The 27,905-nt window shown below is 31.9% G+C and overlaps 1 protein-coding gene across 7 annotated transcripts in view; it reads left to right on the top strand.

Annotated features, from left to right (window-relative positions):
- Positions 1-27,905, top strand: part of LOC145268614 (protein phosphatase 3 catalytic subunit alpha-like) — a 435,971-nt gene that overhangs the window by 352,414 nt on the left and 55,652 nt on the right. The window contains exon 11 of one of the 7 annotated variants that reach the window (XM_080124085.1): positions 16,161-16,181. The exons of the other annotated variants lie outside the window; for them this stretch is intronic. Within the exon in view, the coding sequence (XP_079980211.1) occupies positions 16,161-16,181 (21 nt within the window). The remainder of the gene's footprint in view (positions 1-16,160; positions 16,182-27,905) is intronic. 7 annotated transcript variants of the gene reach the window in all.

Genomic DNA, 27,905 nt, shown 5'->3' with positions numbered 1-27,905 from the left:
AGAAAAAAACTACAAAACAAAAACTCACAAAGTTTGTAAATTCTTGATCTGTGTTACCTTGGATGAATATCTAAAATTTAGAAAAGAATATTCATTTTATGAGTTAACTTTTTTTTTCATGCAACATACTCATTTGAAAATCAAATGCCAACTAATTCCATGTGTTCTTTGAATTATTTAAAATTCTTAATCGAATATTTATTGAAATCGGAAGTGCAACAATTTGAAATAAATCAAAATGTTAAAAATCTTATCTAAAAAAAAAAATCATTAATTTTATAAAAGAATTGACAAAACTTAAAAACATTAAAATTTTAAAAAATTTTAAGAAACAAACTTTTTTGAAATCATGTTAAGATGCAAATATTTTATTAATTTCCAACAGGAGAATATCCACCACCACCCCCCAAAAAAATTGAATGATTTTTTTTTTTTTTTTTTTTAATAAAATATTTGCATCTTAATGTGGTTTTAAAATCAGTATTTTTTTTTCAATATTTTTTTTTTTTTTTTTTTTTTTTTTTTTTTAAGATCCAAAATGCATTTATAGTTTCACATCTATATTTTATTTTGTAAAATTTAATGCAAATGTTACCATGGGCAGGAGTGAACCATAAGTTGGGGGCATCAAATTTGATAACAATCCAACAATGTGGTTCAGTGTGCAAGGGCACACATTTATTCCATCCTGGGCAACATCAGATATTCTTGCTGCTCTATTATCTTATGATCATTAAAAAATTGAAGCTCTTCAGCTATCAATTAGAAATTAAAGTGAAGCGTCAAGCATAATGGTTCGTTTGTGTTAATTGAAAAACAAAAGAAACGTGAATTTTGCATGCGCCTTTGTCATCTCAAAGAACTGGTTTTGACTTGGTTAATGTCATTCTTTTTAAGTTTCTTGTATGAAGAGAATCGTTTTAAAAAAATATCTTTATCCAAAATGGACAATAATTCTTCACGTCAAAACTTTTTTAATTAGATAATAAAATAAAATGTTTCAGTACGATCACTCCTCCAGAAAAGAAAAAGCATTTTTTTTTTTTTTTTTTTTTTAAATTGTCCAAGTTTAGGGGGATATATTCCAATAGTCATAAACTCTTAAAATATTGGTGCATTTCAATAACCGTTTGTATTTAGGAGTAGGCTTTCTTCTGCTGCCTTGGCGTTTTGTCCATTGGACAATCATCTATTTAATAAATCCTTCATCTTCTAAGAAAAAGCAACAGATCTTTTTCTCAACCAGCCTTGTTACCCCCTCTTGCTCTTAGGGGACTTTTTGGTTAGCCTGTTTGGATTTCAAAGGATTAAACGCTGGTGGTTGGGTCTCTTTCGGGCAACCCTCCAGTTTTTTCTGATTGCAATCAAATTTCTCTTGATTATCTCCTTCCAGTTTATTTTTCATTTTTTTCTTTTTCCATTAAGGGTTCATTGGATCACTTGGTTGGCAATTTTTTTCTGAGACAAATCTTAGGGTATATTTAAGCCAGCCGAGATGTCGTTTGCAGATTATTGATGATACTACTTGCTGGTTAGTGCGATCTCTGACTTTTTAATTTTTCTAAGACATTTGGAATCAAACGCATCTAGTTTCACTTCCAAATAGCAATGTGGCAAAACATCGTGATGCTGCATAGCAATCTATCGATTCTCTCTATCTTCAAACCATTTGTGAGTTTGCTCATGTCCACGATGAGAAATTAAAATTTCCAACTTATCTCCATGAACCCTTAGCTCTTTCTCGTTCATGAAACTAATGAGGTAGGCACTCACACCAAACGCACACGACTGAAGTTGGAATTAAACGCATTTAATTTCCTCTCTTGGCTGATTTTGAGATGCCAAGTTTCACTTCCATATATAGCCGTGTGGACACAAAACGTTGCTATTATAATAAAAACTTAGGGTAAATTTGAACCAGCCTCGACGTCGTTTGCAGATTATTGACAATACTACCTGCTGGTTAGTGTGATCTCTGACTTCTTGGTTTGTAATTTGATCACTCGATTTTATTCCTAGATTCTTTCTAAGACATTTGGAATCAAACACATCTAATTTTTTCTCTAGGATGATTTTGAAATGCCAAGTTTCACTTGCATATAGCAATATGGACAAAACATTGTTGTAAAAAAAATCTCAATTTAGATATGAGGTTGAACTTTTTGTTTCTCCAGATCTTGCAAAGTTAAATGCTGTTGAGGCCTGACCTATCCTGCACCGCAACTTGTAGGCCATACTGCTTTCCTTGTTTATGGAGCTTCATTAGCTAGCTGTGTGTACAACCAAAAATACCAATGTTAGGGAATCATCTAGTTGCCAACGCCTAACTTTTCCACATTCTATCTCCGAGGTAGTATTGTGTTTTGACAATTTTCTTCAGCAATTCCCACTCCAGTTATGACAAAACATCGTGATGCTGCATACTCATCTGTCGATCTTCTCTATCTTCAAACCATCTGTGAGTTTGCTCATGTCCACGATGGGAAATTAAAATTTCCAACTCATTTCCATGGACCCTTAGCTCTTTCTCATTCATGAAACTAATAAGGTAGACACTCACACAACAAAAGTGTTTGGGAAGCAATAGTACATAATATTAAGTTACTACCAGCAAAATCCAATGTTGCATCTGTTGTGTCAGCGTTCACCGTGGGTCAGTTGAACTGGCTCCTCTAACTGAATTCTCTGCATCTCTTACAGATGCCGCCGAGGCATGTCGGTTTGAAGCTGCGGTCGATATCGGTTCCAGCAGCGCACTCTGTAGCGGCGAGAACACGGGATCAGACTGACACCTTGCTTCACCGTTTTCAGCTGACCACTGCGTCGTTTCTTCCAACACGAGTGGAGCTGGGCTGATGGTGCCATGGATTAAGTCCTCTAACTGCTAGCGCAGAGTGTGACCAAACTATCAGAGACGTTTCGAAAGGAGGGTCTGTTTGAGAGATGGTATCAAACAGCACGAACGGATAGTGACATTTAGGATGAATTGGTGCCAGTGACCCCAAAGGATACGGTGTAGACATTGGTGATCAAAAACTTCCAGTCTGCGCAGGTCACAAACTCGTACCGGCCAGGTTTTGCACCCATATAGGAGAATGCTGCAGACATTGGTATATTAAAATTTTTGTGCAGAGTCTAGTTTCATTTCTGGACCAGAGTCGAGTGTGAAGCCAACCGAAGGCAACACGGGCATTGTTGATACGGTTACCAATATCTTCATCTCGACCTGTTGCGGTGATAATATTTGCCCAGGTATTTGAAACTTTGGACCTCTTCAAGGATTTCTCTATCGAGAAAAATTGGTTGTGAACCGCTTGTGGAGAATCCAGCCACTAGTAATTTTGTCTTTGTTGATTTTCATCCCTATTTTTGAATTCCAAAGTTTTTGCCGAGTATAGCTACATCATCAGCATAGTTGAGATCAGAGATGCGTAGGTCATCGCTCACCGTGACATCTGGGAAATTGGCTAGAGAGTTGAAGAGTGTGGATGAGAGAACACAGCCTTGACGAACTCCCAAGCATATTTCAAAGTTAGACTCTTGACCATATGTGCGGACCTTTGTGCATGTGGATAAGTAGACAGCTTTGATCAAGTTCAGCAGTTTCGGCGGGATATCATCTGCCTGCATTATCTACCAAAGAGCTTCATGGTCGACCAAGTCAAATGCTGCGGTAAAGTCGATAAAACACACAATTGTTTTTTGCTGAAAGCTCCAGTCATGTTCAAGGATTCAGCACAGCATAAGAATCTGATCTGTGCAACCACGGCCCAGACGGAATCCGCATTGGTTGGGTCTGGTTCTGGTGTTACGTTCTCTCTGAAACCTCTTCAATAATATAGAAGCAAAGATTTTAGCAGCAATATCGATTAGGCTTATTCCACAGTAGTTATTGCATCAGTGTTTGTTTCCCTTTTTGAAGAAAGGTAACATAACCGCGTCACTCCAGTCTTGGGGAAAGCTCTTGGTTTCCCACACGTGGGAGATGCTCTGATGGAGAACAATGCTTACTGAATGTAATGCATGTTTTAAGATTTCAGCAGGGATGCTGTCTTCTCTGGATGCTTTGGGTTTTTTTTTTGTCTTTTTTTAATTTATTTTGTTTTAATAAAATGTTGCTCTGGATTGAAAGAGGATCTCTAAGACAGATGGAAATTCCATGGTTGCTTAAGTACCATATTTTCTTTCTTTTTTTTTTTTTCTGCAGAAAAGTATTTGTCAGCCAGAATAAAAGGATATTTTAATAGTAACTTTTTTCATTTTGTGTTTGGTCATCTTAACTCCAAATCTCCAGTACCTCTTAAGATTCCAGCCAACACCAAAACAAAGAGATGGGTGTAACCTCATCTTAATTTACTTTTAATATATTTGTCCCAGTGTGGTGCGTCCATCTTGAGTGCACATTATTTTTTCTGGAAAGAATTTTGCCTCCTATCGCAGGTGGTTGCTTCTGAGGGAGACGAAAGAGTCATATTCCTGAATACAAACCCAACATGTGCACCTATGCAACATTTCAGATGAATATACCTACGTATCCCAATCATTTTATATTCTAAAAGTTTCTGACTGCAGGAATACCCACTCCCTCAAAATTGGATTATCTAAAATAAAACCAAAAAAAAAAAAAAAAAAACTTAAAATAGGATTTTCAAAATAATATATTTTCATGGCAGTGTAAAGGTGAAGTGAGACTAAAAAAGTGTGGTTTCTTAGGTGATTCTAGCTATTGTATGCAAGATATTTTTAAAGCCAATGCTGCCTTTAAAAAAACCTGTGACATTATATATATATATATATATATATATATATATATAATGTGAGGCTTTAGACAAGGGAAGTAACAAAAGTATTTAAAGTTGCTTTCTATTGCATGGTAGTGTTTAGGAAGATTTAAATCACCTTGCTAGATGGATTTTGAGCACTATATGTTCCGATGACGACGTATGACTGTATGTGTACATGTGTTTATGATATGTGTATTTAAAATTTCAATGTGCACTTATATTTATGGCTAGCGATGGGTGGGGGTATCTTCCTTATTTTAGAAATTGTTTAAAACTTTTTACTCATAGATTCAGTGTAGATGTTCTAAAATATCAAATTTTTTTTTTTTTCATTAAAATTTTTTTTCGTTGAAATTTTTTCCATTAAAATCTTTTCTTTTTTCATTAAAATCTTTTCTTTTTTCATTAAAATCTTTTCTTTTTCATTAAAATCTTTTTTTTTTCATTAAAGTCTTTTGTTTTTCATTAAAATCTTTTTTTTTCATTAAAATCTTTTTTTTTTCATTAAAATCTTTTTTTTTTCATTAAAATCTTTTTTTTTCATTAAAATCTTTTTTTTTTCATTAAAATCTTTTTTTTTTCATTAAAATCTTTTTTTTTCATTAAAATCTTTTTTTTTCGTTAAAATCTTTTTTTTTCGTTAAAATCTTTTTTTTCGTTAAAATCTTTTTTTTCGTTAAAATCTTTTTTTTCGTTAAAATCTTTTTTTTCGTTAAAATCTTTTTTTTCGTTAAAATCTTTTTTTTTATTAAAATCTTTTTTTTTATTAAAATCTTTTTTTTTATTAAAATCTTTTTTTTTATTAAAATCTTTTTTTTTATTAAAATCTTTTTTTTTATTAAAATCTTTTTTTCATTAAAATCTTTTTTTCATTAAAATCTTTTTTTCATTAAAATCTTTTTTTTCATTAAAATCTTTTTTTTTTCATTAATATTTTTTTAGTTTTATTTTTTCTCAATTCTTTTTCGTTTAATTTTTTATTTGATATTTTTTTTTATTTTTCTTTAAGAAATTTCTTAGTATCACAGCTCATGTGCACCCTTATATTATTTTTACACACACACACACATATTATTCAGCAAATTTGTAAAGTCTCTAACCGAACTATTCCCCGTTTTTTTTTTCCTGATTATTTAAAAAAAAAAATATTTTCCAATTACTCCTAACATCTTGCAAAATCTCTACCCTTATCTAATCTTTCACTAGAACAATCTCTTTTTTCTATTTTACCTAATTGCACTCGCGTTTTCGATTGGCATTCACCTAAATGCACCATGTTTTCTCTTTCATCTGGATCACCTTGCAACCCCCTTTGCATGCCCACTCACAATTTTACTGCTCAGGGTTCAACACTGGTAAGTGTGTATTTAGCCGTAATAATAAAAAAATGTTAAAATATTTTTCCCTCCCCTGATGAATTATTAATCCTGACCCTCAACCCACTCTACGTATTGCTCCTCTGTCAACCAACACGTTCTTAACCCTTATGTTTGCCTCGCTCGTCTTACCACCACCACTAGTGCCACCACCTCACTGTCGTTGTGTCCTTTTTTTCTGCTGTTGCAATGTTATTTGCCTGTTTCCGATAGTTGTTCTCATCCGCTCAGTCTTTTTGGGTTTGTCGATTTTTTTTTTCTTTGTTTTCTTTGTTTTCTTGTTTTGTTTTTTCAAGTGTTGAATGCCAGCCCGAAAAATCTTCCGTCTTTTTATTTTCTCTTTCGTCTCTCTTTCGTCTCTCTCCCTCTTTCGTCTCTCTCTCTCCCTCTTTCGTCTCTCTCTCTCCCTCTTTCGTCTCTCTCTCTCCCTCTTTCGTCTCTCTCTCTCTTTCGTCTCTCTCTCTCTTTCGTCTTTCTCTCTCTCTCTTTCGTCTTTCTCTCTCTCTCTTTCGTCTTTCTCTCTCTCTCTTTCGTCTTTCTCTCTCTCTCTTTCGTCTTTCTCTCTCTCTCTTTCGTCTTTCTCTCTCTCTCTTTCGTCTTTCTCTCTCGTCTCTCTCTCTCTCTTTCGTCTTTCTCTCTCTCTCGTCTCTCTCTCTCTATCTCTTTCGTCTCTCTCTCTCTCTCTTTCGTCTCTCTCTCTCTCTCTTTCGTCTCTCTCTCTCTCTCTCTTTCGTCTCTCTCTCTCTCTCTCTTTCGTCTCTCTCTCTCTCTCTCTTTCGTCTCTGTCTCTCTCTTTCGTCTCTGTCTCTCTCTTTCGTCTCTGTCTCTCTCTTTCGTCTCTGTCTCTCTCTTTCGTCTCTGTCTCTCTCTTTCGTCTCTGTCTCTCTCTTTCGTCTCTGTCTCTCTCTTTCGTCTCTGTCTCTCTCTTTCGTCTCTGTCTCTCTCTTTCGTCTCTGTCTCTCTCTTTCGTCTCTGTCTCTCTTTCGTCTCTCTCTCTCTTTCGTCTCTCTCTCTCTCTTTCGTCTCTCTCTCTCTCTCTTTCGTCTCTCTCTCTCTCTCTTTCGTCTCTCTCTCTCTCTCTTTCGTCTCTCTCTCTCTCTCTTTCGTCTCTCTCTCTCTCTCTCTTTCGTCTCTCTCTCTCTCTCTTTCGTCTCTCCTCTCTCTTTCGTCTCTCTCTCTCTTTCGTCTCTCTCTCTCTCTTTCGTCTCTCTCTCTCTTTCGTCTCTCTCTCTCTTTCGTCTCTCTCTCTCTTTCGTCTCTCTCTCTCTTTCGTCTCTCTCTCTCTTTCGTCTCTCTCTCTCTTTCGTCTCTCTCTCTCTTTCGTCTCTCTCTCTCTTCTCGTCTCTCTCTCTCTTTCGTCTCTCTCTCTCTTTTCGTCTCTCTCTCTCTTTCGTCTCTCTCTCTCTTTCGTCTCTCTCTCTCTTTCGTCTCTCTCTCTCTTTCGTCTCTCTCTCTCTCTTTCGTCTCTCTCTCTTTCGTCTCTCTCTCTTTCGTCTCTCTCTCTTTCGTCTCTCTCTCTTTCGTCTCTCTCTCTTTTCGTCTCTCTCTCTTTCGTCTCTCTCTCTCTTCGTCTCTCTCTCTCTTTCGTCTCTCTCTCTCTTTCGTCTCTCTCTCTCTTTCGTCTCTCTCTCTCTTTCGTCTCTCTCTCTCTTTCGTCTCTCTCTCTCTTTCGTCTCTCTCTCTCTTTCGTCTCTCTCTCTCTTTCGTCTCTCTCTCTCTTTCGTCTCTCTCTCTCTCTCTTTCGTCTCTCTCTCTCTTTCGTCTCTCTCTCTCTTTCGTCTCTCTCTCTCTTTCGTTCTCTCTCTCTCTCTTTCGTCTCTTTCTCTTTCGTCTCTCTCTCTCTTTCGTTTCTCTCTCTCTCTTTCGTTTCTCTCTCTCTCTTTCGTCTCTCTCTCTCTCTTTCGTCTCTCTCTCTCTCTTTCGTCTCTCTCTCTCTTTCGTCTCTCTCTCTCTTTCGTCTCTCTCTCTCTTTCGTCTCTCTCTCTCTCTTTCGTCTCTCTCTCTCTCTTTCGTCTCTCTCTCTCTCTTTCGTCTCTCTCTCTCTTTCGTCTCTCTCTCTCTCTTTCGTCTCTCTCTCTCTTTCGTCTCTCTCTCTCTTTCGTTCTCTCTCTCTCTCTTTCGTCTCTCTCTCTCTTTCGTCTCTCTCTCTCTTTCGTCTCTCTCTCTCTCTTTCGTCTCTCTCTCCTCTCTTTCGTCTCTCTCTCTCTTTCGTCTCTCTCTCTCTTTCGTCTCTCTCTCTCTTTCGTCTCTCTCTCTCTTTCGTCTCTCTCTCTCTCTTTCTCTCTCTCTCTCTCTTCTCTCTCTCTTTCGTCTCTCTCTCTCTCTTTCGTCTCTCTCTCTCTCTCTCTCTCTCTCTCTCTCTTTCGTCTCTCTCTCTCTCTTTCGTCTCTCTCTCTCTCTCTTTCGTCTCTCTCTCTCTCTCTTTCGTCTCTCTCTCTCTCTCTTTCGTCTCTCTCTCTCTCTCTTTCGTCTCTCTCTCTCTCTCTCTCTTTCGTCTCTCTCTCTCTCTCTCTTTCGTCTCTCTCTCTCTCTCTCTCTTTCGTCTCTCTCTCTCTCTCTCTCTTTCGTCTCTCTCTCTCTCTCTCTCTTTCGTCTCTCTCTCTCTCTCTCTCTTTCGTCTCTCTCTCTCTCTCTCTCTTTTCGTCTCTCTCTCTCTCTCTCTCTTTCGTCTCTCTCTCTCTCTCTCTCTCTTTCGTCTCTCTCTCTCTCTCTCTCTCTTTCGTCTCTCTCTCTCTCTCTCTCTCTCTCTTCGTCTCTCTCTCTCTCTTTCGTCTCTCTCTCTCTCTCTTTCGTCTCTCTCTCTCTCTCTTTCGTCTCTCTCTCTCTCTCTTTCGTCTCTCTCTCTCTCTTTCGTCCTCTCTCTCTCTCTCTCTTTCGTCTCTCCTCTCTCTCTCTCTCTCTCTCTTTCGTCTCTCTCTCTCTCTTTCGTCTCTCTCTCTCTCTCTCTTTCGTCTCTCTCTCTCTCTTTCGTCTCTCTCTCTCTCCTTCGTCTCTATCTCTCTCTCTTTCGTCTCTATCTCTCTCTCTTTCGTCTCTATCTCTCTCTCTCTTTCGTCTCTATCTCTCTCTTTCGTCTATCTCTCTCTCTTTCGTCTATCTCTCTCTCTTTCGTCTCTCTCTCTCTCTCTCTTTCGTCTCTCTCTTTCGTCTCTCTATCTCTCTCTTTCGTCTCTCTATCTCTCTCTTTCGTCTCTCTATCTCTCTCTTTCGTCTCTCTATCTCTCTCTTTCGTCTCTCTATCTCTCTCTTTCGTCTCTCTATCTCTCTCTCTCGTCTCTCTATCTCTCTCTCTCGTCTCTCTATCTCTCTCTCGTCTCTCTATCTCTCTCTCGTCTCTCTCTATCTCTCTATCTCGTCTCTCTATCTCTCTATCTCGTCTCTCTTTCGTTTGTCTGTCTGTCTGTCTGTCTCTCTCTCTCTCTCTCTCTCTCTGTCTCTGTCTCTCTCTCTCTCTCTCCTCTCCTGCACTTTTTTGTCTAGCTCTCTCACACTTTCTCCCACTCGTTATCCTTCTCTCTCTCTGCGTCTTTATCTTTATTCTGCTCTGCTATCACCAAATTCACATCGAGCTGCTATATAATCTAACAGTGCCCAGTAGTAAATGACAACACGTACGAATCTTGTTTTTTGTGCGCGTTTTATCAACACCTGATGCGCACACCATATTGTTTTGTTGATGGATCATGTTGATTGGCATCGTTTCGAAACAAAAATGTCCCTATATGAAACATACTAATGGGAAATTTGTTCAGGTCTATGCACACGCATATTTGTTTAAATATTATCGACAATTTTTATCTCTCTCATATAATTTAGGCAGCATTCTTTCTTTTAGGCATATTTCATTGAATAAAGTAGACATTTCATGTCTACTAATTTTGGTTGGAATCCTTTCCATCTTTATAATTGATATTCCTGCTTCTGGCAAAAACTGGCTGATGTAGTCACCATATCTATTGTTAGGCACAAGTACTTCAAATTCTGTCTGGATTCATCATCAGGGATAATTAACTGAACTGGTTCTGGACATTTTATAGAATACATATGTAGGTATATTTGATAAAATGCACACACACGCTCACACATATATATGATGATAATAAAAGGATATCCAACGCTAACTGGAAGCTGAACGGATATACTTCGAGTCGTTTGACTAATATATGTATATATATATATATATATATATATATATATATATATATATGTATGTATATAATTTTAAAATCATATTTTTATTTCTCTATTTTCTCGGAATACTATTTCAATATTTCTCATCATATGTATGTATGTATATATATATATATGATTTATATATATATATATATATATGATTTATATATATATATATATATATATATGATTTATATATATATATATATATGATTATATATATATATATATATATATATATATGATTTATATATATATATATATATGATTTATATATATATATATATGATTTATATATATATATATATGATTTATATATATATATATATGATTTATATATATATATATATGATTTATATATATATATATATATGATTTATATATATATATATATATATGATTTATATATATATATATATATATGATTTATATATATATATATATATGATTTATATATATATATATATATGATTTATATATATATATATATATGATTTATATATATATATATATATGATTTATATATATATGATTTATATATATATATATATATATATATATATGATTTATATATATATATATATATATATATGATTTTTTTATATATATATATATATATATGATTTTTATATATATATATATATATATATGATTTTTTTATATATATATATATATATATGATTTATATATATATATATATATATATATATGATTTTTATATATATATATATATATATATGATTTATATATATATATATATATATATATGATTTATATATATATATATGATTTATATATATATATATATATATATATATATGATTTATATATATATATATGATTTATATATATATATATGATTTATATATATATATATATATATATATATGATTTATATATATATATATGATTTATATATATATATATGATTTATATATATATATATATGATTTTTATATATATATATATATATGATTTATATATATATATATATATATATATATAACCTTTTATTAGAATAGCAAAATTTGAAAATGATGAGAAAGGAGCGATTCATAATCGAATGTTATAAAATAATTCGATTAGAAAAAAAAATCACAAAATGTAATACAACCCAAGAAAAGCGCTTCGGGTTTTATGTAAAAAAAAAAAAATTTTTTTAATCGACTTATTTATTTCATAACATCCGAATATTGTACCTTTCTTTCTCATCATATACGCACACACGCACACGCACACACACACACACGCACACACACATACACACACACACACACACACACAGAGTAAAGAGATTAATAATTGTAAATTATAAATCGGTATTAGAAAGGAGAAACAAACAAAATCAAATTGAGTGTACAATCGTTTCGGAAACAATATTCATTTTATTCAAATTGACAATAATTGACAACGGTTTTGTCTTGGAACATAATCTCCTCATCAGCCAAAAAAAGGGGGGGGTTAGAAGTTAAAGACACCAAAATGAAACTAGCATTTTTGTAGTAAGGCGGATATTCCTTTTTGATTTCCATTAAAAAATTTGTTTCAAGTTCAGTTAGTATGTCTTTGGGCATGCTGCTGTATCTTGTCTCCGAATGGTTGAAATAATTCATACACACAAACACACATTTCTATACATTGTCCAGAACTGATGATGAATCCAAACGGATTTTTTTTTTAACAATGGTGTCACACCTTTTCAAGGCTTGAAGACCACTCTTGGATAAGGGTTAACGAGTGTAAGGTGGTCACTGAGACAACAGTTTAATGATTCTTAATAATGGAAATTGGGTATAATTTGATTATTTAAGGGGGCAGCTCGGCAAGAATTTGTTTACATGGTACATGAAGACAATCGTGTTGTAGTCAACTGGAAACCAGGCCAACAGAATGTTACACGGGCGGGCAGTTCTTTTGAATGTATTTCAGCCTACAGTAAATATAGCAACTACATCAGCCAGTTCTTACCTAAAGCGAGAAAATCCGTTAGAAAGATGGAAAGGATCCAAACCAGAATTATCAGACATGAAATTTTATTCAACAAAATTTTGAAGTGAATATAAAAATGTATATTTTCATAAAGTATATATTTCTAGTCAAATTTGTTACGAATAATAAGCTCAATGAAGATGTATTATAACCTTCAGAGCATGTGTACTGTAAATTTTCATTCCATTCTTTATTGTGGAGATATATTTCCTTGCACATTTTATTGTTTTTTTAATTTCCACAATTTTATGTTTGTTTTCTTCCTTGAAACAAATTTTTTTTTGCTTTTTATTCCAAACTTATGGATGACTGTCTTTAATATTTATGTCTCTAATGATTTGTGTGATAGCAACATCGGCTATCTGCACAATGGAACGTGTCTAGGGCGTTTATGGAAAAAGTAAATATAAAAATTTGCTTGCATAATAATAAAAGAAAACGTGAATTGACTTGTGGTAACTGGGATGAAAACTTACACTGTGTGTATTATATATATATATATATATATATAGAGAGAGAGAAAATAAAAAAGGAACAAACCGTATTATGTGTTCACCAACGTTTCGTCTTTATTTCGAGACTTCCTCTGGGTGAATGAGATTAAGAAACCAAAAAATATACCAGTACAAAAAATATTTGAAAAAGTTTCACGTGCACAGTGTGACGCAGTTCTATTTAAGAGAAACGGAAAAATTGATGTTGGAAATTCAAAAAGGAAGGGGGGCTTGTTTTCATCATATATATATATATAAACATTTCCTTATAATGAAATTTGGAAGTGTTTAAATTGTAAAATTGAAACTTGAAATGCTTTAAAATTAACAAATCCTTATTTAATTAAAATTGTCGATTATATTTGAATAAAGGCAACCTACTAATATATATATATATATATATATATATATTTGTTTGTATATATGATTTTATTAAAAAAAATCTTTTTTTGCTCAGATGGAGAAATTTTGTATCATTTTTTTTTTTTTCTTTTCTCAATTATTTTAGCATAAAATTGCCATATAGTTTACATTCAAGAAATTGTATTTGAAAAAAAAAAAAAAAAAAACTTATACCAGACACAGTAGAATTTAATTATCAACCCATCTGTATGCGTTTAATGTGCTGAAACTGTTCTTTTTATTCTAGAATTTGTTTCTGATCATGAAATTTGTCACATTTAAACCAAAATGGCTGACCACATGAAGGGTTACTTCAATTAAATTTGTGCTAAATAGACGGCAAAAAAAAAAAAAAGAATAATTACTTACATGACTATAACCCTAATCAGTGGTAAGTGCACCCTCCCTCAAACAAAAGTCCAAGTAAAATCTGACTGGATTCAATCAGTTCAGCGAGGTTAAGCCAATACTTTAGTCGCCATGTTGCTTTTCGTATTTGTAAAAGCCACACGATCAAAGAAATTGAATTCTGGAAAAAAAAAAAAAAAAAAAAATTAGTTTCCACATGAAAAAATTGTACAGAATTCTACTCTGTTTGCTTTGAATTGTTTTTATTTATTGTTCTGTTAACTATACTGCAGTATTACCCATACAACAATAAGCGGTTAAAAGGGTGTCATCCATACACTTTTTTGTTATTGTTTTTGTAAGGCTTTGTCTGAAAAGATATTGTGTTCTTTGAATGTGCAAGGTCTATCTCTAATTTTGTCTGTTCAGATTTTGAAAGGTCGATTGTGCACATACACACATTAGTAGCCAGGCAAGGCCACAGGGGAGACAACCAAGCAAAAAAGACTAAGTAAAATAAAGACACTATAAATACAAATGTAGGCAAATTCGGGCATATTTTATCGGTTTGACAATATGTTCTTTTTTATCAATTGTCATAAAATTTTCACTATAGAATAGTATCTTGTAAAAAGCCTACAAATTTTCATGTAGCTTCGTCCCATAGAACCAAAGTTATGAGCATTTCAATATTCAATTTGGCTACCCATATATATATGTGTGTGTATGTGTATATATATATATATATATATAACACATTTATAAATTTCAAGCAAGTAAAATATTTATTTTCATGAAATTGTATTGGAATTTGGCTTTCAAGCGCACTTGATGCGTATTTTATTCAAATTAAATCAACGTTTCTGTAACGAAACTCACACCCCTGACACACACACATATATATATATACATACCACACAATTTTATAAGTTCTAAATCTCAGCAGTTATTTATCAGAATTTAACAAATGAAGGCTCGTTGGAAAGGCAATGACCTGGATTGTGTAGTGGGCTATGTGACATTTGCCCTTAAGGTTGCACATTAAGGGGATCATCCATCATCCAGAGCCTATTTTTTATAATTGAAATAAATGTTAATTTCTCATTTACTATAACACACTGGTGTCACAAAGTTTTTGACTTGAAAGATTTAAAATACTAAACATGTTATTTATTTTACTTTGTTCTATATTGTATATTGAGCTGTTTTGTTTGGTTGGGATTGTCTTGTATAAAAATATTTCCGACCAACAATAATTTGTAAGACTGAACCACAAGATTAATTAATCTGTGATTAATTCATCTTATTGTTCGGAGATATATATATGGAATGATTTAAAATTTTACACTGTTAAACGTTTTCTTTAGGATACTCAAATTCCATACTAAATAAACGGATATTAACTATTGGCCAGAGAAACCTCAAATACGAAAAACTTGTCTTTGACAAGATTTTCGTATTTGACTATAAGAATTAGGATCGCTTTAAGACATGGTCATCGTTACGAATTGCTAGCAGGGAATCTATAATATAAATCTCACCTGTCTATTTAAATGTTTGTATGTCTGCCTAAAACTTTCGACAGAGGCAACGGATTTTCACAAGATCAATATCGTTTTGAAGCTCAACACTTTGGACGACAAATATCGAAAAATTGGCTAAAAACATGAATTCCTTCACTCTCAACTGGGCATTTTTCTACAAAGAGGGGTCGCTTTTTTGCTGAAATTTTCGAAAGGCATCCCCTCTTTTCAATTGACTAGCCTTAATTTAAACCTTCACCACTTCCGGTTTGGCAAAGACGTCACTTTTTTTTTGCTCAATGCACACCTCCAAACACCCGGACAACGCCGGGCAACCATGCTAGTTTTATGATGAACGAAAGTTGTTTTAATCACAGAAATATACCCTTCCCCTATTTTCATCTGTTTGAGTAAAAAAAAAAATTTTTTTTCTCTCTTTTTCAGATGAACATGGAATTCAAATATTTTTTCATGATGTTTATTTAACTGATAAATTCTCTTTTTTTTTTTTTTTTGTTTTTTTTTTCTTGTGCAACAGCAGCACATTTGAACCATAATACTTCACCTTTGTGTTGTTTTTGAACTTTAATTCAAATCAGAAATTGCTTTCTAGTCAACTGGTTTCAAATTTCTTTATGCCATCACAAAGTAAAATACATGGCTACCTTTTTTTTTTTTTTTTTTTTTTAAGGCAATAGTGAAAAGTCAAGTATGACGGTTCATTTGTGCTCCTAAACCACACACACACACACACACACACACACACACACACACACACACACACACACACACACACGTGTGCATTAAAAACATTTTTTCTCTTTTGTAAAACAATTGCAAATTTTCCATTAGTTGCCACAGTCTTGCATGAAATTTACATATATTTATATATTTTTACATAAATTTTATGTATTCCTTATATATATATATATATATATATATATATATATATATATATATATATATATATATAATTAACCCTGTTCTCCTTTCTATATGATTGACTGATCGGTTGTATTGTAAATTCTGTCCATCTGGCTGTCCTCAACTGTTGCATATTATTTCTTCCAGCCTCTGATAGGATCCATCCCGGTATAGTAGTTGCTAGATATTAAAATAATAAAACCATCTCCACCATAATTTTATGCCCTTCCTCATTACCTAAAAAAAAAAAAAAAAAAAAAAAAAAAAAAAAAGAAATCCGTTAGTGTGGCCTTTTTTAAAAAAAAATTTTTTTTTGTTTAAGTTTTGCTTAATTTTTTTTTTTTTTGTCTTTAACCATTTACTAGCATCGAATTGCCACCCCTACCCCTTCACCGATGACTTCTATCACGTGACGCAGCCGTTAATTTATTTATCGATTTGTGTTTTACATTTTACTTTGGAAGCCTAAAAGAGTTTGTTGCCATGTTTGCTTCTTATACCAAATTTCCAATAACCACAATTTTAACTCCTTGATTGTCAACTTCAAACACGTTCTACCCTTCCCCCCCCCATTTTTTTTTTTTTTTTTTTTTTAATGTTTATGACCCAGATACACGACTCAGACTTCTGAAATATTGAAACGTTTGCTTTGATCCATATTTATCTGATTACTACAAACTACTGTTCTCATCTCGAGTATCATTTTCCCGTTTTGGTCGATGTAACCTTCGACCATCTTCAGGTGTATCTTGTCAAACTCGAGAATCTTTCTGTCAGACTCTGGAGTCAGCATGAAATTTTGAATGAAACCCTTTAATCCACAGGATAGCATGTTCTCACTCCGTCAATCATGTCTGGGTAGAAGTCCTAAGTAATTCATAATTGTATTCTTAGTGTCATCCTTCAATCTGCTGGGTTTTGCCAAGTACTTTTTCCCCTATGTCACGGGTCCTAGCTTTAATGTTTTACAAAATCTGTCCGATTCTTCCTCAGACTGTTTTTTCTTCTCGATTACCTTTAGTTGAGACTAGCGAGGGGTACCCGGCGTTGCCCGGGTGTTTTTCGGGGTATGTGAAAAAACCCCGAAAATGTGAAAAAAAAAAACAAAGCCTTCACGACGCGCCGTTGGAAAATAGTAAAGTGTTTTAAAAAAATAAACAGGTGCGCGTTTTTGATTGACGTGATGGCGATAGGTATTCAGCAGTTATTTTGTGCGGGGCAGTTTTGAATGAGGTGAATAAATCGGTTTGTTTGTTTTTAAAAACCCGCTCCCTGTTTATTAGGAGGAGCGAAATGAAAGCTACAGTCTGATATGACGAAGTCAACATTGAACAAACGTTACTTAGCTCTCTTGAGACAACTGGCTTTCGGCCTATTATTAGAGTCGAGTTTCGCTTTTTTTTATACCGAAAACCGAATGTAACGCGTGCCGATGTGGGAAATGTGGAATAATTAATGTTTGAAAGTCAATAAAATTAAATAGACAGGCGAGCTCCGTGGTTAAGTGTGAGATATTACAATTTATAGATGATATAAAAAGTTTTAAGAAGTTGCGGAGCGAGCGAGCGAGCGCTTCTCTGAAAGAAACCTTTTGTGGAGATCGAGGAGAAGCGTACGTACATACATAAATACATTTTCGCTTTTATATATATAGATGTATGTACAATCAGTTTATTCAACCAGAGCTTTGTACAGCAGGTTTATAACACCGCAAGTGGTTGCAACACTGAGCATCTTCAGCCTCAATAGCAAGTGGTTAGAACTAAGACACACACTACATATTCACTCATCTATATCTATCTATAAATATAAAAGCGAAAATGTATGTATGTTCGCTTTTTTGTGTATGTCTGTAAAAGGCTTTTTTCGCTGGACTTCTCGGTCGGCTCATCCCTTCTTAAAACTTTTTATATCACGTCTAAATCATAATATCTATGAGTTAACAACGGGAGTCACCTGTCTATTTAATTTACTTGACTTTGAAAAGATAAATATTCAACATTTTTTATTGCCGCATGTGCATTAAGCTTTTTCGTGTAATAAAAGCGAAACTAATTTTTGGCGGCATTTTTCCGGTCACGATCGCCGGAAACATCCGAAAGCAATCAGCTTTGATCAATGTGGAGTTTCTCCTTATATCAGACAATTGCTATTCAATTTGGACAATCCCCTTTTTATGGGGAGCTGGTTTCCCCAACAACATCTTGGGGGGGGGGGATCTTGCCCTCGCAGTAAATAAAATACTGCCCCCGCAGTCAAAGTTGACCTCATTAAGTACGGGCACCTGTCAAGTTTTAATACTTAAATGAATTCAAATTTAAATAGAAAAGATATCCATAAAAATCAAATATCGTTACTATTTTGTGAGAGGGTTACTATTTTTTTTTTTATAACTTTTTATATACTCCCTAGATTATAATATCTTTGATTTGCGAACGGACGTCATATCTACATTTATTTGCATCGACTTTTATAAAATTCACACTATCTCGTCTTTTTGTGTGTTTTGTTCGTCTTTTTCGTATAAATAAAGCAAACCTAGGACCGAAGGTGCAGCGCCTGGTCTTTCGGATGTCTTGAAAGCAATTAGATTTGATCGATGTGGGGAGGGAAAACCCTTCATATCAGACAATTGCTATTCATTGGAGAGTTCCTCCTTTTTCGGGGGAGCTTGATTTCCCCAACATCATGATGGAGCAAATAAATGAAACGGCGGAAAGCTGAACTGGCCTTCAGCCAATGTTCATTTCTGCACCTGGATGAACATATTCCACTGCTTGTAGTAATGATAAATATTTATTGATTTCGAACTTCCAGCAAGACTAAAATCTCTAGATCATCCCCCTCACAAGTGTGCTTTTATGTTCGAAAAAATACATGCACATTTAAGGTGTGCTTTTACAGTAAATCTGGACAAAATAACACTTTTATAGTTAAATATTTTTAGATTTATAAGGAATCTGAATCAGTAATTGTATTGGAATTGGGGAAAATATTGGAATCGCCTCATCACTAATATATATATATATATATATACACACACGCAAATATTATTTATTTATCATTTTATTTGTAAAACAGTAATCTATAAATATGTGTTTCAAGGTATTACCTCTCGTCAGTGTAGCTTGACTGTTCTAGGATTCGAACCTCAGACCATATGTACTAGAACAGTCAAACTATTCTGACGAGAGGTAGTACCTCGAAACACGTGTTTGTCGATAATTTTATAAGTTAGATAAAAAATATATATTTGTTTACATCCAAAAAATATGGGCGATTTTCTAAAGAGAAATATTTTCCATGATCTCCAAGGTTGGAAACGCAATTAATAAGTATATATTATCATTTTAAAAAGTCAACATATATAGATCCAGCAGCCATTCACATGAAAAATAACGTAGATTCTGTAGTTTTTGCCTCGTCCATTGTTTGTGTTTTCTTTGTCCTGTCCTCCTCTTTCCTGGCTCTCCCTCCTTCTCCATCATTTTTTCCCCTCTGAATAAAATATTGTTTCAAGAGTGATGATCTATTATCATATTAATTAAATCTTGATGAAATTTCAGCTTGAACTTTTTTTTTTTTTACTTAACCAATATGAATTTTCTTCTTTTTTTTTTTTTTTTTTTTTTTTTTTTTTTTGATTGATTTTCGTAAAATATATATTATTTACTTATGTCCCAGATGTGCACAGTTTGATTTTTTTTTTTTTTTTTTCACACAATCCTTTTTCTTTTAATTGATTTTTGTTTGTTTTACACAGAACTCTTTCTTTTTTATTGATATTTTTTACTTAATATTTATTTTTAAATGTTTTAAAGGAAATTTTTTATGGAGCACATATTGATTTGAAATTCTTTGTGCCTCATTTATGATCTACTTTTGCAATATTTGTGGATTTCATTTTAAGTCCTTAATAACGAAAACATTCCAAGTTAGGACCCGTTTTTTTTTGCGTTCTTTCTTTTGTTTTATAAACCAGATTGTTTTATTTTTTTTTTATTAAAAGCAAGCCATTTTCAGTTTTTTAGTTTTCCAGTTAATTTTATCTTCCACTGGAAATCTGTTTTGTAATAAAAAAAAAAAAAATTTAGTTATAAAAATTGAAAATTATCAAAAAATTGAATATCATTTTACAATATTTATTTTTGACAGTTGAATATAATTAGATATTTTTGACAGTTGAATATAATTAGATATTTTTGACAGTTGAATATAATTAAGATATTTTGACAATTGAATATAATTAAGATATTTTGACAATTGAATATAATTAAGATATTTTGACAATTGAATATAATTAAGATATTTTGACAATTGAATATAATTAAGATATTTTGATAATTGAATATAATTAAGATATTTTGACAATTGAATATAATTAAGATATTTTGACAATTGAATATAATTAAGATATTTTGACAATTGAATATAATTAAGATATTTTGACAATTGAATATAATTAAGATATTTTGACAATTGAATATAATTAAGATATTTTGACAATTGAATATAATTAAGATATTTTGACAATTGAATATAATTAAGATATTTTGACAATTGAATATAATTAAGATATTTTGACAATTGAATATAATTAAGATATTTTGACAGTTGAATATAATTAAGATATTTTGACAGTTGAATATAATTAAGATATTTTGACAGTTGAATATAATTAAGATATTTTGACAATTGAATATAATTAGATATTTTGACAGTTGAATATAATTAGATATTTTGACAGTTGAATATAATTAGATATTTTTGACAGTTGAATATAATTAGATATTTTTGACAGTTGAATATAATTAGATATTTTTGACAGTTGAATATAATTAGATATTTTTGACAGTTGAATATAATTAGATATTTTTGACAGTTGAATATAATTAGATATTTTTGACAGTTGAATATAATTAGATATTTTTGACAGTTGAATATAATTAGATATTTTTGACAGTTGAATATAATTAGATATTTTTGACAGTTGAATATAATTAGATATTTTTGACAGTTGAATATAATTAGATATTTTTGACAGTTGAATATAAAAATAACATTTTTTTAAAAATACATGATATTGAGTTGAAGGTTTTTTGTTAAGTTTACTTTGACTAGAAAACCCAGTTGAATATCATATTCTATATTTTAAAAAATTATAAATCTATCGGATGTCATATTTACAGCTTAAGAAGTCACCATATTTAATATACGTGAATATTTATGAATAAAGAATATTCAAAAACTTAATGCCACACAATAATTTATGTCAACCTTCACTGGAATCTTTCTAATCTTGAAATAAGTGTACAAATTTCACGTTCTTTTTTATGACAAATTCTTGTGAAAATCATTTATTTCTCACCTTTCTGATGAAAGGGGGGGGGTATCACAGTTTGGATTGTCTGTGAATGCTGTTGACTTCTCCAGAAATATGCATACAAGTTATTTTCTTCCAAAATTGCCATTAAATCTTAGAACAATATAACTTTGATTCAATACTTATATATTACCATAGAAAACTGCAAGCATGAAAAGTAATATGGTTAAGCTTAAACATGGAAAAGTAAAGGACTAGTTGTTAAAAGTGGAAAAGAAAAAGACAAGATATTCTAGTAAAAAAATATAATAAATTTATAAGTTAAAATATTGCAGCATTAAGAATTGATTATATAATGTTAAATTGAATTTTTAAAATTCTTAATGCTGCAATATTTTAACTTATGAATTTATATTTTTTACTAGAATATCTTGTCCTTTTCTTTTCTATGTTTAAGCTTAACCATATAACTTTTCTTGCTCGCATTTTTCTATTGTAATCCATGATTTTTCCAGTAAATTCACTTTTTATTTGTTTAATTTGAGTCTTATTTTTTGCCCCCATAAACATAACATACACACATGTAATAACAATGTACGGCACTCATCTGCTTTCAATAAAATCGGTCCCCCCCCCCCAATTATCTTTCTTTCAGTTTTTCATTCTCTCTGTTTCACTTGTTACTTTTTTCGCGGCAGTGATAGCAACACTAGTCGCTGAAGCAACATGGTTACTATGGAAATCAGTTATAAAAAACGTCGCTCACCTCCTTACGAATTTTTACGATTTTGAACACCAGTAAATTCATAACTTTTGTTTTACTGAACGAAAATTGAAAAAAAAATTTTTTTTTTTACAATATTGCTAGGAAACTAATAATTGTTTGAAATTTGGTCAAAAAATGAATGATCGGTAAAGCTTCAAAGCAGTTCTAAATGATTAAAACTACCACTTAACTATTTATTCAAACACGGTAATGTTTGAATAATATGTTTCTAATTTAATTTTCAGCTAAATTTTCTGCTAAATAACACGAGCATGTGTCGTCTCCCTTAACTTGTTTTGATACGTATGCCTCGCAGTCGTAACATCCGTGTATATCTAAACGCGGCTTTCACTCATAACGCGTTTGTTTATCAATACTAATTTCACTTTTTTATCGATTATTTTGCCGTGTTCTTGTTTATATAATCATATGTATTTATTGATTTTATTTTTGTTGATTGTTATTGATTTTATATACATTTTTTATTGATTTTTATATACATTTTTTATTGATTTTTATATACATTTTTTATTGATTTTTATATACATTTTTTATTGATTTTTATATACATTTTTTATTGATTTTTATATACATTTTTTATTGATTTTTATATACATTTTTTATTGATTTTTATATACATTTTTTTATTGATTTTTTTTTTATATTGATATTTGCTTTTACTTTTTTTTGTTTTCGGGTGGGTGGGGGTGCATAATACAAAGCATTAAAATCTTTCCATTTTTTTTTTTTTTTACGTGGAGTTAAAATTATGCAAAATATTTTTTTACTAAATTTATTGTAAAACAAGAAATTCAACATAAAGTGAATTATTTCCTTATTCAATGTAATTTTAAAAATTTGGCTTTTTTTCTTGACAGGAAAATGGTCAACAAAAGAACTTTTTTTTCTAGACTCTCTATAAAATTGCTGGTTAGCACAAAAAAATTGAAAATTATGTAAACATGAAACACTAGTGTCTATAGGTATAAAAAAAATTTAATAGTTACTTTAAAAAATGATTAAAGTCATGTATGTACAACTATAATTTTTTTTAGTGTGTGTGTGTATATATATATATATATATATATATATATTTAAGGGGGTAGTCACCAAAAATGTGTATTTTTTAACATTATTTTATTCTGTGTCTTGGTTTTTCATTGAGAATTATGTTTAGATCATTGTAATGTTTTTAAATCATTGAAATCGTTTTTACGCGTTTCAGACTTTCTGTGAAGCGTCCTCATCAGAAATTATTTTCAAATGTGTTGGAGATATAAAAATGGCATTTTCGTGTGTGTATATATATATATATATATATATATATATATATATATAGCAAGGTGAACCTTGGTAGCAAGGTGAACCAGGGCGGTTCTCTTGATGATGAAATTGTCAACAGGATTGCTAAGGCCACTTTTGCCTTTGGAAATCTCCGCCATCGCTTGTGGAACGAAAGGGGTATTCGACTAGACACAAAAATCCTTGTCTACCGTGCTGTTGTTCTTTCCATTCTTCTTTATGGATCTGAGTTATGGACTCCATACAGACATCACATTAATCAGCTGGACGTTTTCCACAAAAGCTGTCTACGCTCCATATGTGGTCTTAGCCTCTGCGACAAGGTATCAAATGCCGAATTATTCACAAAATGCAAAATATCTGGCATTGAATTATTCCTTATTCAATCGCAATTGCGGTGGGCTGGTCATGTATTGAGGATGACAGAATTCCAAAAATTGCGATGTACAGTCAATTTGAGGGTGGTAAAAGAATTGTCGGACGTCCTTGGCTTAGGTACAAGGACAAGTTGAAGAGTAACTTGTCTGCAGTGAACATACCATACAGGAGTCTTGAAGATGAGGTGAATGACCGAAAAGGATGGAGATCAAGGTGTTTTGAAGGTCTCCAGAGGTTTCAATCTGAAAGCTTAAGGCAACTGAAAGAAAACAGAGTAAGAGCAAAACGACTACCAGCCGAACCAATATCTGCAGCATTAAATCCACATTCATGTTCTATTTGTGGCCTTGTCTGCAAGTCCCTTGCTGGACTAAAAAGTCATCAGAGGCAAAAGCATAAATGAGTTTTAGAAATATGGATTGTTTGAACCTCATACGTCGAAATCGACGGGAGAGTCCATCATTAATATATACTATTAAAAAATAAATTTATATATATATATATATATATTTTTTTTTTAAAGTAAATATTAACAATTATTTTATACCTATAGACACCAACATCCCCTGTTTACACAATCCTCAGTGTAAAAAGTGATAATTACTGCTGTCCGGGAAATTGAAACAGTCACAATGTCACTCTTGACTTTGTAGGCTAGCATCTTACCTCTAGGCCACCAACAATTAACGCAAAGACGGAAGGAAATTAATTTCCTATAAATGCAAAATCAGCAGCATCTGATTCCACGAACTGAACAGTTTTACTTCACTTTTAGGTTCCCTTACGAACATTAAAATCAAGATATCACGATACTAAACCTTGTATCTATAATTCTTACTTTCGTTTTGAACAAAAACCATTTTGATTCTAGAAAACGTTTCAAATGTAAGGCTTAAGCTTAAGGGGTCTTAAAAAGAAATTTGAATCTGCCAAATCTTACATCATTCTTGCTTAAGGATTATAGATCAAATTCAATGCAAATCTGAAATATTTGAGTTTTAAATGAAAGTTTGTGCCCGTATTATGTCCCGTAAACACCTTTTTAAAAATATCCAAAATAAAAAATTAAAAAAATATTCAAGGAATATTAGTTGATGTTTACTACTTTCAACTCCTTTTTTTACGCCTCTTTGTATCTGATTAAATGAAGTATAGTCCGATTTCAGACACCCTTACATCTAACAGCTGTGTTTTAAAAATTCATAATGATCAGTTAATTAGTTTAGAAGTGAATGCTGTTATACTGATATATAAGTATACCTAATTTTATAAAAATAGATTTTCTTTCTCTGTTTTCGTTCTCTGTTATTTCATTTCAAACTGACACGTCACCATAAGTGTAATATTTTTAGTGCACACAGTCTTTTACGTAAGTTCAGCGTTCAAACTCTTTGGTCTAACATGTACAGGCAATATGAATTGGAATAAATACATAGAAGGTGCTGTTAGATCTGCAAAGAAGGTGGGCTCCCATCACTGGTTTAGAAAAATTTTACAAAAAAATAAATTTTAATTTAAAAAAATTCTAATTAGTTTTTTTTATTGTTCACTAATTTTTACTAAAAAAAAAAGAAAGAAAATTTTTTTAATTATCCTACATCTCTACAAAGCCACTATTTGACCATGTGTAGTGTATTTTTGCTGGTATGAATTTAAGTAAAAACGAAAAAACATCTAAAATAATTATTTTTTATGAATATTGAAATTTTTGGATTCTATTTTGAATGATTTTTTTTTTTTTTCATTTCTAAATATGAAACAAAGGTTAAATTCTAAAGATTTTTTATATTAAATTTTTTTTTTTTTTTTAATAAATTTATTCCATTTGGTACTTTATCTTTTATTTCATTCATTTATATTTTTAAATAATTTTTATCGCTCCTTTTTTTCTTTCTTTTTTTTTAAACTAACTATAAAATGTCTATTACTGTTTTTTTTTTTAACTTGTTGTTAAATAATCTTTTTATTTTTCAGAATTTCTTTTCCCCTCACTCCTTTCACCTTTTTTTCACCAATATTTTCGAAAACTTTTGCCTAAAATAGATTTCTGGAACCTTACACACTTGATTAAAAACCTGGTGCAATGAAAATATTGGTGTCAATTAATCCATGATTTTTTTTTTTTTTTTTTAACTATTAAATGACACGTTTTTACTTTTGAAATATATTTTTTTAAATATTATTTTTATGCAAAATTAATTTAATCTTCAAATATTACATAATTGTTTTAAAAGAATTTTTGTTTTATTAAAAGTTAAGTTTGTCTGTTAAACAAAATTTAACTTGTCTTCTTTTAAATCCAATGATTTTATTTTTAATTGATTTCTGGAATTTATATTTACATGTTAATAACATAAAATTAATGTTTGTTCTTATTGTTTTTTTTTTGTCTTTTGTCTCCTTCCCATTGTGTTGCCCCAAATATTAAAAATATTATAAATTGTGTTTGCCCAAACCTTTATAATCAGTATGGATTGTGCTGGCCCGAACCCTTAAAACCAGTATGGATTGTGCTGGCCCGAACCCTTAAAACCAGTATGGATTGTGCTGGCCCGAACCCTTAAAACCAGTATGGATTGTGCTGGCCCGAACCCTTAAAACCAGTATGAATTGTGCTGGCCCGAACCCTTAAAACCAGTATGGATTGTGCTGGCCCGAACCCTTAAAACCAGTATGGATTGTGCTGGCCCGAACCCTTAAAACCAGTATGGATTGTGCTGGCTCGAACCCTTAAAACTAGTATGGATTGTGCTGGCCTGAACCATTAAGATACTATGAATTTTCTTTGTAAATTTAGTTTTTTAATCTTCTAAATATATAAATTTGAAAATTCCAAGGTCATAATTATTATAGTAAAACTCCATCTGTTCATCCTAAATTGGTGCTTTGAGAAACGTGGAGTCATTCTTTAATTACCATTACTCCCGAGCCTACTTTCCTTGGGTGGGATGGTACTTTTGTTAAATAAAATCTGTTTTGGACGAGATCAAACTCTGACCATTTATATATACTTACATTGTATGCATGCCTTCTGTTCGGCCTTGAAACAATGTATATTTTCTGTAAGAGTGGCTGTACATATAATTGTGAAACCAGAGTTGCACAATTTCAATCGCATCTCCTGAGTCAACACTGTTTCATTCCAGTGGCAAAGAGAAATCCTGGATAACTGAAAATAATATCAATAGGATTAAATATGTAATCTATAAAATTGATGGGAATTACATATATTTCGAAAAATGTATGAACCCCACGTCATGCACAAAGCAGGAAAAATCTTGTTCCCAATCTCGTAAAATAATTTCATTCAATAACATTATTACTTATAAAAGTTTTGTAGTGTTGTCCGAAGGTATTTAATAAGCCAAAGAGCCAACATGCAGATATAAAAGTTTGTTACTCGTGCTACGGATCGAGTAGTAGGGTAGACTAGCCTCTCAAGTTGTTCAACAAACACTAAAAAAAAAAACCCCTCTGAAATAACACTAGTCTTTCTCTGCTTATGTCTATTGTTTCTAATTGTTTTAGATTCAGTGCCGTTTCAGAGAAAGTACGGTTGGAGATTGTGCAATTGCAAATTCATCCCTGATTACATCCATACAGTATTTTGTAACATTTACATTATTGAATAACTCAAACAATGTACGCATATAAATACCATACAATAAATTGAATAATTTGCTGGTAACGCATACGGGGAATGGTCCAACTGTACTATAATTACTGTTGTACTCTTTGAGAGTAGTGTCATCCTTGATGTTTCTATTCGGAATAGTTCATTTTATAAGGAAGGGGGGTCAGCACTTTCTAAGCAATAAGCATTTTCTAAGCAATAAGCATTTTTTATTTAAAATAGTCTTCTCTTTGGAGTGGTCCACAAATTATTAATGATTTTTTTTTTTTTAAATCTGTAAAATAAAATGATTAAGCACCATATCTGAAAATATTCCCCTTCTCTGCTGTTTTCTTTTTGTTTGTGGTTTGTTTTTTGTTTTTTTTCGATTTCCTCAAACAAAATTTTTGTGTCCACTAATAAATTTCCCACTGAACATTAATTTCGTACATTTGCTTGTCATTCTAATAACTTATTTATTTAATAATTTGAAATAAAAAGCTGTTCTTG

The sequence above is a fragment of the Euprymna scolopes genome, chromosome 44 (assembly GCF_053919585.1).
Source record: "Euprymna scolopes isolate OS-2025 chromosome 44, ASM5391958v1, whole genome shotgun sequence".
Lineage (NCBI taxonomy): Eukaryota > Metazoa > Mollusca > Cephalopoda > Sepiida > Sepiolidae > Euprymna > Euprymna scolopes.
This window is presented reverse-complemented; position numbering and strand designations above follow the sequence as displayed.